We start from the raw sequence: 10,371 nt of genomic DNA on the forward strand, positions 1-10,371 counted from the left end.
CATAGTTATTAAATAAATTAATAATATTAAAACAAAGCCTAACTTTACTATAACCTTAATGTAGCTGTAGTAATACTACATTAAATTTATCAATTATACTTATTGTAGATTAGGTTAATAAAAACTAGATAAACGCTTAATTTTTATACTTATATATAATGTTTTAGGAAAGTTAAACTTAGTAGTACTTTTATGTTTTTTTAAACTACTAAAGCTAGCTATCTAATAGGAAGGTAAAAAGTAGCACTTTTTATACGAATAGGTGTAAATAGGTAAAAAAGTAGGTGCTTTAACTTACGTTAATCTAGAGGTCTAACCCTGCACTTACGCTAGGGCGGCCCTAGGGGTTATTGTATCTCCCTGTGCAATCCCTCCTTTGGTCTGATCTGTGACCGGCCGGCCTTGTGATCCTGTCCCTGGTCCGATCCTGGCCTAGCGATCCTGCCCTTGGCCCGAACCTCCGGGTTGGCGTACCGTGGCCTTCGTACAAGTCCTAGGATGGCGCGCCGTCGCTGAGGCGCCGTCGACCTGGAAGATGACGGGCCCGCGTTTTCAGAGGGAGATCGATGCGCTGCCGACTTTGAACGTCGGGTTCATGAGTACCAGCCTCAAAGCAGGCTGGGCAGGCAGTGCAGCAGCCTTATCAGGGGGGATGATTCATCCGGTTTTATAGGCTGCAGGAAAATCATCCCCTTTTTAGTTGTTTGAAAACGGATGGAACAGGCTGTCTGCACCTTCCCTTTAGGAAGGAATAAGGGGGGGGGGGGGGGGGTTATAAACGCAGCTTCCCCCCCTCCATCACCCCCCTCCTTCCCTTCTCCCCACCCTGTGAGGTCAAATGACTTACCCCTGGAAGGGGGAGGGGTTCGGGCCTTCCTTCCCCTGGGAGGCTGCAACAGAGGCGGCCCAGGTCGCCTCGTACGATCCGGACTCTGGTCTGATCCCTGGCCGGCTCCGGCGGCCTTGTTGACCTCGCCCGGCCCGGGCCTTCGAGCTCTGCAGTCCATGGCGAGTGTCGAGTACACTACCAAGACCCTGCTGGGGTTAGGTATGCAATGTTATCTTGGCCTTAGGCCCTGCATGGTTTTATAGGCTGCTGGCCTGTCTCGGGCGATCCCACCTTTAGTCCGATCTCTGACCGACCGGCCCTGTAGTCCTGTCCTTGGTCTGGTCCCTTGCTCCTAAGGCCTCTACCGTCCGATCCGTGCCTGTCCCTGGCGACCTTGTTGACCCTGCCTATCAATATTAACAATGGACGACGCCAAGGCAAGACACCAGCTACAACAGCAAGACGCAAGATCTCAACATGTTTGTTACCTAGATTAACTGTATGTACTGCAGGATTTTATAGGCTGTCTTTACCTTACTAACTACTACCTTACCTTGTTAATCTTTCTTAAGAGTCTAACCCTAAGCTAAATGGCCTCTAATCTCTTATTCTTTATTCTTAATCTACTAAGATACCTATTAGTTAGTATGAGAATACCTTCTTTACTAACTAACCCTTTAGGTACTAAATTTACTAATGTAAAGTTTTCTATATTAATACTGAATGATATTATAGTGTTTGTATAAGTTTTGATGTATTTGTATTTATATTTCTTCCTATTCTTATAGAAATGCAAACTAACCTCTAACTTACTTTCTATATGTATAGAAATACAAATTAATCCCTATCTTGCTTTCTATTTTCATAGAAACGCAAACAAAGCGCTGCAATTATCTCCTTTTTTAGTACTTTTATTACATTTCTAAAAAAGATTCTAAATCTAAACTAAAACACACTACATAATAAAAGCCAGCTCTAACGTTAGGACTATCCTTAATATAGATCTGCGTAGTTGTTAGATAGTAGTATACTTTACAACCTAGCAGTTAGGACCTGCATGCATGTGCGTATATATGCAGATATGTAGGTGTAATACTATCCTATATGTCTTTATCTATTCTATCCATTCTATCTATCTATCTAGGGGAGGGATAGGGGATTGTTGATTGACGTTCCAGGCGACGACGACGGTTGGCTGACCATGCCTGGTCCGTGCGTCTTGCGGCGACTGCGCGTGCATGCATGGGGTAAGGGTTGCGGAGGGGGTTAAGGGTTAGTGAGTAAGTGAGGGGAACAAAGGGTTGCGGAGGGGGGGAACGGGTCTTGGTAACCCCCTACGGTAATCGGCTGAAAAAACAATCGGCAAAACGCACGGACCAGCCCTCCCCTTCTTGCGCGCAACCCTGCACCCCAACCCTGGTATTCGGCCAGAATACCACCGTCAATGACGCTTAGTCAAGGCCAGCTCGACACACCCGGTGCGCAAGAGATGGAGGAAAGACGCGTTCGACGAGGCGCGGGAAGAGGCGCAGCTACGGCGGTTCCGGCGGGCGTGCCGTGTGGATCTGGAGCGAACGTTCCGGCAGATGATGGGATGCCGGCGCGGGCTGTCGCTGCGGCCGGCGCAGGGGCCGGCGATCCAGGCCATCATACAGGGAGAGAGCCCGGTGGTGCAGGTGTAGGCAACCATGCATACAATGTACACGTGTCCAATAATCATGTAGCAGAACGCAACCATAACTAGGCATGCAGCGGCTAGAAGCCCTAAGATAGCTGTTGGAATGGAGGGTATAACGCACACAAAGGGCGCCACAGAGGGCGTCAGAGATAGGACTTATCGGCCTGCACGACCGGCCGCTCGGCAGCAATGAAGACGAAGGGCCTGCCGCAGGCTTCGTCCCGGGCAGTGGGCTTCGCAGTGGCCTAAGGCGCCTAGGAATGGGGCTGCCGAAGGCCTTTTGTTCCTTGTATTGCAGTCCAGCCTCGCCTGCCTGTACTGATGGGTAACGACTCTTGAGGAGTGAGCCGTCTTGGCAAAACCGTTGTAGGGGCGAAGATGTTGGAATGAGTTAGCCCTTACATTGACCCACCCTCCTTTCCATACTCAGCCCGGCTATTCCGAGGGCTTCGCCGGTTCGCTTTGCTTTCAGCACATGAAATCTGGAATAACTGGTCCCAGCAAGACATAATTTTTGACGCGCCACTGTAGAAAAGAAGACGATGACAACGAGGCGGTAAAGGACGGGTGATCAAGAGGCATTTTGCACGAACGAGGTGGAGTAAGCACGTATCGGTGATGCCTGCAGGCCAATCTAGCAAGCAGGCTGTGACAGGGACAGGACCCCCGTCAGCTGCACACCTTGCCCCAAGTTAGTACCCAGTAGGCATCCTTCCCGGTATCATTACATGTAGGACGTGGTTTTAAACGCTTACATAGTGCTAGCGCCTACAGGGTCTACAGGCAACCATCCTAGTTGCGTTATGCCTTATACATACTTAGGTATAGGCTTTGCTTATGCCTAAGTGTACGTTTACATGTGCGTTAGCGTATCCTTCTATTATTGAGACTTAGCAGCTAACAGCAGCAACTGCATACATATGTCTACTATCTAGCAATTAAGCTCTACCTTTACCTAAAAGCCCCTCTTACTAATTTCCTTAAATCTCCCTTATTAGAACTACAGCAAACATTCTACGCTATTCTAGCATAAGCCCTAGCTCTACCTAGTTAGTAGCACATAAGCTAAAGATAGATTATAATACTCTTACTTTAGAGGATCTACCGACACGAAGAGTCGGATTCAATGCGTTCACAACGACTCCGCTACAGGCCAGTTCAGCTGTCCCGGTCGCCGAGGCCCTTGTAACCGGCGCCGCAGAGCCTGTGAACGATTTCCTGGCCCTGATGACTTCTACGGCGGAGTTGTACTCTCAGGATGATGTCTTGGAGATGGATTTAGTGCACTTGGGTCGAAGAAAACCCATGGCAGAGGGAGCTTCATCTCAAGTACACACCATCAAAGCCGCGTTCACTCATCTGAGCACAACGGCAACCGACTCCTTGGATCGAGAAAAACGCCAAATTATTATGAAGCGGTCCCCAACGCCGCTCTTTGATCCGAAGGGACTCCCACGTGACCTAGTGGCTGCTGCTGGGTTCCTCACAGAGCTGCGGATCCTATCTCATCCTGAGATTAGAAATGCCGAAAACATCGTTACTCTACTTGGGCTGTACTGGGATCCGTCAGATATGGTAAGTCCCATTTCGGTAAGTAAGCTTGGCTGTTGGGTTAATTACTCGCTCTCCAGATGTCTCACGAACCTGTATTCGTTCTTGAGTACGGAGCAATGACTCTGTCACAGTTCCAAGACAGGTTGGCCATTCTCAAGAAGTTAGATGCTCCGAACGCTCTCTAATGAATTCTCAGCAACGTCGCCCTGCCCTTCAGTACCAAACTGAGTCTAGCGCTTGACATTGCCAAGGGGCTCGCCGTTCTTCACCATAACGGCGTTATCCACGGAGATCTCAAGCCAGACAATATTCTAATGTTTGTACCGAGCCTCTGGAAGGCCAAGTTGGCGGACTTTGGCGCTTCGGTGTTTGATACTGGTCAGACACGATTCCTCGTCGGAGGCACAGTACCATATGCAGCACCGGAATGGCAGACCCAAGCACCGAATGAGATGCTCAAACGGACAGATGTGTATTCGTATGGCTTGGTTTTTGCGGAAATTATGATCGGATTCGACGCAGTGGCGCGCCTTTTCAGGGAACCGTCCCAAAACCGCCAGCCGGCTCTTTTGGAAAGGATGAAGGCTGACAATACCTTGCACCGATATCTGTTTGATCAAATATGCATTGTCGACGCGGAAAACCCACGTTCTCATATCGATAACTTGCCACTTGTGATGCAACTGCTGGAGCTCAGCGTCCAGAAAGACCCCAGGGACAGGAATTCAAGTGAAATTCTAGGAGCTCTCGGAACAGAGTAAGGCATTCACCTTCCCTACATTATTTGAAAGATCATGATGCCTTCCTATTTTAAACTACTGACTCTGATCTAGACAATCAGAAGCACAGGGCTCTCAGCCCCAACGTGTATCCTCTTCAACCCTGCTACAGAAGGTTTTAGCAAACAGCGTAAGACATGCGCAAGTCTTTTATACTCGGGACTGCATATACTAAGAAGCCTTACACAAGATATCAATACCCTACTCGGAGCTGAACAACATAGGCGGCGTTGTCAAGCAGCAAGTGTTGCACTCTTTACTTCGTGTTGCGCAAACTGAAGCGGATACTCGGGCAACAACCTCCTTCTTTGAGTTATGCGTGTGCTACTCTTCGGGATTCGGTCTCGGCCCTGACGGCCCAGATCACAGTGAAGCAAGCCGATGGTTAATCAGCGCTGCCGCGGCTGGCCATCGATGGGCATGGTCGATCTGTCACAGAGTGTCTGGGTTCATTCCCGAAGAGAACACAAGACAAACTCCCATGGGGACATGGCTGTCAGAGTCCGTGACTCAAGGCTCCAGGGTAGCCCTGCAATGCCTCGAAGCGATCGACCCCGATGAAGCAGCTCGCGCCCTGGCTCTATACCGACGGACCTTTTGCGGAAATCCGGACATGTTGTTTCTTCACATCGATCCTGAGTCCGCGTACGATATTCAAAAAGATCGGAGGCTGACCGCCCGGGGTGATACTATTCTCCACTGGGCAGCATCTGTTGGCCACTTGAACTGGATTCAAACTGTCCTATCTTACGATAGTGGGAAAGAAATCGACTTGAGAAACGATCAGGGTGATACTGCTCTTCTCTGTGCTATGAGCGCTGGACACCACGCAGTTGTTATGGAGCTACTACGAGCCGGCGCCGATGCCAGCATCAACAATGGTATCAACGAATCTCCTCTACACTTTTTGGATAACCTGGATGAAAGACAGATCAGGCCGGTGGCCATCGATCTTGTCAAATCAAGGGCAAACCCGTTCGCTGAAGCCTCAGGTTACAGCGGGAATGCTTGTTTAGAGGTGAAGCCAACGGTGCCAGGTTGTCCCTTGGCCAGGACAGCAGCTCCAAACAGCTACGTCGCCTTTGAGGCCTTGCTGGACGCCGAGTTACATTTTCCTGGAAGCCATGACGCATCGATACTACCTCGTGCCAATTCCAAATTTCGACGTATTGTGGCTCGGGCCATCCAGCTATGCCCTGTTGAGATTCTGCACGTCTTGAAGAGACGGTTGCAGTACTTCAACCAGGTTGACTTTGGAAGCATAGAGATCTGGGATAATAGGAGGAGGGTCACTCTCCCGGCACTTTGCATCCTCGGAAACTCTTCCGCGTTTGTCAAATCAGGAATCGACTGGCCAGAAAAGTTCTGGAGACTCGTGAACTTTGGTGGTGCCCACGCCGCTAGACAGGGGGCCATTCTTCAACTGCTCTGTGCACAAGGAGTAGATCTGAACTTTTCTAACCACGGAGGACCACATAATGCGGTCTTCCTGGCGGTCCGTGAGGGCCGAAGGGATGCTCTCCGCTGGCTATTGAGCAGCGACACGTTCAGTCCGGACGAGGTATTTGGAGAACACAGACCGAGTGGGCGCGGTGGGCGGAATGAGTTCCTGTCCTTTCCGGTCGGCTTCCAGAACAACGACTACAAGATGGACGGCTCTGGCCGGAAACCCGGAGTGCCACTGCTTCGCGGGATCCCTTTCTGCATCAGAAACCCACGAGAAAGTGGCAGCGGAACGCAATGGATCTTGGCCGATGCAGTGATGGCATCTATTGAACACGGTCATGTCGACATCTTCAGCGATCTCCTTAACGCTAGGTCATCGCTAGCCTTGCGGTACATACCCGTGTCTTACTTCGGAGTCAAGCCGGCGCCTGAATTGTCCAGCCTGATGGCAAAATTCAAACGCTTTGCGCGGGCGCTCAAGCACGGGACGGCCAAACGTTGTATCTACCAATATGAAGAGCTCAATCCCGGAGGTTTCAGTCTCGCGTGGTCACATATATTCGTAGCAAACGACGTTGAGCAAGTAGCTGAACTCGACCTGCCTTTGCTTTACATGACTCTCATATCGTATTCGATACATCACGATATGTCTTTCGCGTAAGTCTTAAAGTTCTTGGTGACACTCTCTCAATGGTGAGATTTGTCATTTAACAGCGAGTCTTTCTAGTCACACTCTTCTCGGAGCTCTGAGTAGCACCGATGGGAGAGTGCAGCGCTCTTGGACGACGGGATCCGGGATCGACGACATAATCTACGTCAATCCAGTGGGACCTACGTGAACACCCCGCTGTACCTCGCAGCTGTGTCACGCTGGAATGACCTCACTTACCTACTTTTGAAGCACGGTGCCGCGACGCAGGACCGTTGTATGGGAGACTACGGAGAGCACCAACCGGAGATGCCAAACTTTACTGATTTCAAGCAAGATCAATGCCTCACCTTTGATGACTGGTATCCTGGCCTGGGCTCAAACACTATTTTCAGGAGAAACTCACCACTTGTATGCCCTCTAAGCATGGAACAAATGGGGATCCTCCAGGACCTCTTGCGACAAGCTGCCGTCACGATTGCGGAAGGTTATTCGAACCAGCCAATTGTCACCGCAGACGATATCGCTCACTTTATCAACCACAGAAGTCACGCAGTCGATCAATATTACGGCTGGGACGACGAGGGCAGAATCCACATGAAGGCTGCCCAGCCCCCCCCCCCCCCCCCCCCCCCTACGAACAGGAGTTTTGGCACGCAATAGTCCGGGCGAACGAGGCACAACCCGAGAAGGTCGCACCCCAACCCAGACACCACTGTCTCCTCCGAAAGGCGGCCGAGATGCACAACTACTTCGCCATCAAGGCATTGCTGGACCTAGGGTTCGACCCAACACCTCGCGCCGCCAAAGGCCCCTGGCGCTCTCCGGTTGTCACTGCCTTGGACGTGGTCAGCTGCAGAGCCCAGCTCCTGGATAGTGAGTGCACCGAGAGCGGCAGGAAACTACGAGCAGAGAGCAAGGAGCTTGCCAGGCTCCTAGAAAGGCAGGGCGCGCAGAGGGGGCTCGAGTACAACGCCGGCTTCCAGGTGTGCTGCACCGCGGGGCGGGTCGCCTATGGTGTCGGGACGGCAGCGCTCCTGGGCGTGTCGGCGCTCCTCCTCTCGACGATGGTGGTCGGTCGCCTCGCCCCATGGCCCGTCATGGAGCCCTGGGACCCCCCCGAATGGGACGGCCACAGTCCGCTTCCCCCGTTCTCGCCGAACTACGACGAGCCCATATTCCTCTTCTGTGTTGCGCGCATCAGCCACATCATCATGTTTCTCTTTTTCCTCCCGTTGGTCCTCCGCCAGAGCCCCATCACCCACTATTTCGACCTGAACAGACCCGGTAGCATGCCCACCGGGTTGGTACGACACGGCAAAGTCCAGCAAGACAATTATTTCTTCCTTTTGTGTTGTGTTGTTTTGTGTAACTTTGTTCTAACTGTAACCCTCGCTGCTTTCGATTTCAAGCGGTTGGTCTGGCTTGCCAACATACTAGCGGCTCTGGCGTCTAGCGGCTTCGCTGGCTTGGCTCTCCTGTCGGCCATGATGGCGGTATCTGAGAGCTTTCGTCGGATCAGGAACCTCGCGAACAATTATCACGGCGGAAATGTCGCCATTGCTTGGCGGTCGACCTATTGGAGCTGGAAGTTTCTGACAAGCTGGGACTTTGGCGAGGAAGCGGGAATGAGGCTCAAAGATGGCATGGGGAAGTTGACACAAAGAGTTCGGAGAGATCTGACCAAAGTGACATCGGGGACAGGGATTACTATCGTATCATTGCAACAGTGCTGGGTGGCAAAGTTGGAAATTATAAGCCAGTATCGCATGGTAAGGCACGTATTATCTCATCATCACTTGAGTTGACAATGACGCTAACGTCCCGCTTAGACTCTCAGTGTCAGAGCCTCACTCGGGGGCGGATGCCGCCGAGGACGCTGCAGCGCAGGAACAGCGTGAACGGGACATTGAAGAAGCAAGATTAGAGGGAAGGCTAGGATGGCAACGAGGCTGGAAGCATGGCTGGGATCGGGGTCAGTGGTTGGCAGAGCAAGCAAAGGCGGGGGTTGCGAAGGCGATTCCTTTTGTCGTCGCACCACTTAGGTTCGTCATTGTCTCATCCGACAGCGTGTCAAGAATAACCCTGGGAATGTGGGCACGGCGAAGAGGGGGGCTTGACGGCGATGGCAGGGGTGAAATTCGGCTAGATTAGTTCGTGTGTTTTCTAATGCTGTCAAACGTCTCGATTCTATGGAACGGCCCCAGTCTTGGTCTCGATACATCAATCTCACATCGACATTTGCTCCAACTCAGTCACAACAAGCTGGTCGAACCCACTCAAGTATTCCTGCATGTTCCTCAACTCCTGTGACTCGCTCATCTCCGGCAACTCATCCTCACCGAATCCTATAAACAAGCACCTCTCCACAACCTCCCAATACCTCCTACCCATCAATGCTCTCAGTCCCCTGACCTTTTCCCTCAGGTCCTCTCTCTGGAAAACCTCGGGCTCCCTACTCCTGGATGCAATCTTGTCAATCGGACACCAAAGCCCTATCTCCAGCAACATTATGCCCAGGCTGTAGGCATCGTGCTTCCGACGATAATGCGGGTAGAACCCGCTTCTCGCTTCGGAAGACAGATCGGGGTGGCGGCACAGGCGACGAACACGCTCACGGCTGACTTCGACCATGGAACTGGGTACTGCTTCCGTCAGTTCGGCCGAGGCGTCGCGCCGCGACAAGTCGAAACCAAGTAAATGCGGTTTCGGTATCTTGTGTACGTCTTGTGCTTCAGCGGAGACCTTTTGGGATACCGCGATCTTGGGGTCGAAAAACACGGCATTGCCGCTCCACAAGCTCTTGTGCAACCATGAGACCTCAAAAAGTCGAAAGAGGCTTGCCACGAGCTGTCTCGCTAGTCCGAGGCGGGCGTCCAAGTCCCGCGTTCTCTGGGCCTGATGATCGGACACTAAAAGGGATCGCAAGGATACCATGTGTGTTGAAGGGGGTTCGAACACCATTCCGTAGCGTTTCTCTTGGCGGTCGTGGAAGAATCCTAAGCACGGGAGAAGATTGAATCCTTCTATATGCTGTGCTCTCGACAGCTGCAAGGCGAGTCCGTGAACTCGGCCATCTAGTATAGACAATGCGGGAGTAAGTCAGAGCACCCACTTCCTGGCCCCCCCCACTTCCTGGCCACCCCAAAATGAGGGTATTCCCACCAGCACCAGTATGTTCAATTAATTATTAACTTCGTCTAGATGCCACTACAATACAGCTTCCAGCTTCACTAGGGTTATCAGAGGCGCTGGATTCAGCTGCATTATCCTCTTTATTACTAGCCTCAATTTGCACCTGCTAGATGTCCTTAATGTTAGCAAACTTAGTGTTTAGATTAATCTAAACTGTCTTTCTTTTCCTTACTGCAGTATTGTTAACTTAGGCCTGCAGAAGCTCTAGCTTATACTAGGCAGTAGCTAGGCTATAGGACTG

At 51.3% G+C, this 10,371-nt stretch overlaps 2 protein-coding genes across 2 annotated transcripts; one reads left to right on the forward strand and one right to left on the reverse strand.

Moving 5' to 3' along the window:
- Positions 1 to 3,734: 3,734 nt before the first annotated feature.
- CDEST_05931 (Putative serine/threonine-protein kinase, active) lies at positions 3,735 to 6,947 on the forward strand (the record flags this gene model as incomplete). Its single annotated transcript, XM_062922090.1, has 5 exons — positions 3,735 to 4,082; positions 4,139 to 4,203; positions 4,258 to 4,818; positions 4,895 to 4,970; positions 5,031 to 6,947. 5 exons carry the CDS (start codon positions 3,735 to 3,737, stop codon positions 6,945 to 6,947), a joined length of 2,967 nt encoding a protein of 988 aa, XP_062778141.1.
- Positions 6,948 to 9,164: 2,217 nt separating this feature from the next.
- On the reverse strand, positions 9,165 to 9,899 carry CDEST_05932 (Putative protein kinase-like domain superfamily; the record flags this gene model as incomplete). The annotated part of the gene is made up of 1 exon (XM_062922091.1): positions 9,165 to 9,899. One exon carries the CDS (start codon positions 9,897 to 9,899, stop codon positions 9,165 to 9,167), a length of 735 nt encoding a protein of 244 aa, XP_062778142.1.
- Positions 9,900 to 10,371: the final 472 nt, after the last annotated feature.

This window comes from Colletotrichum destructivum, chromosome 4 (genome assembly GCF_034447905.1).
Source record: "Colletotrichum destructivum chromosome 4, complete sequence".
In the NCBI taxonomy this organism is placed as follows: Eukaryota; Fungi; Ascomycota; class Sordariomycetes; order Glomerellales; family Glomerellaceae; genus Colletotrichum; species Colletotrichum destructivum.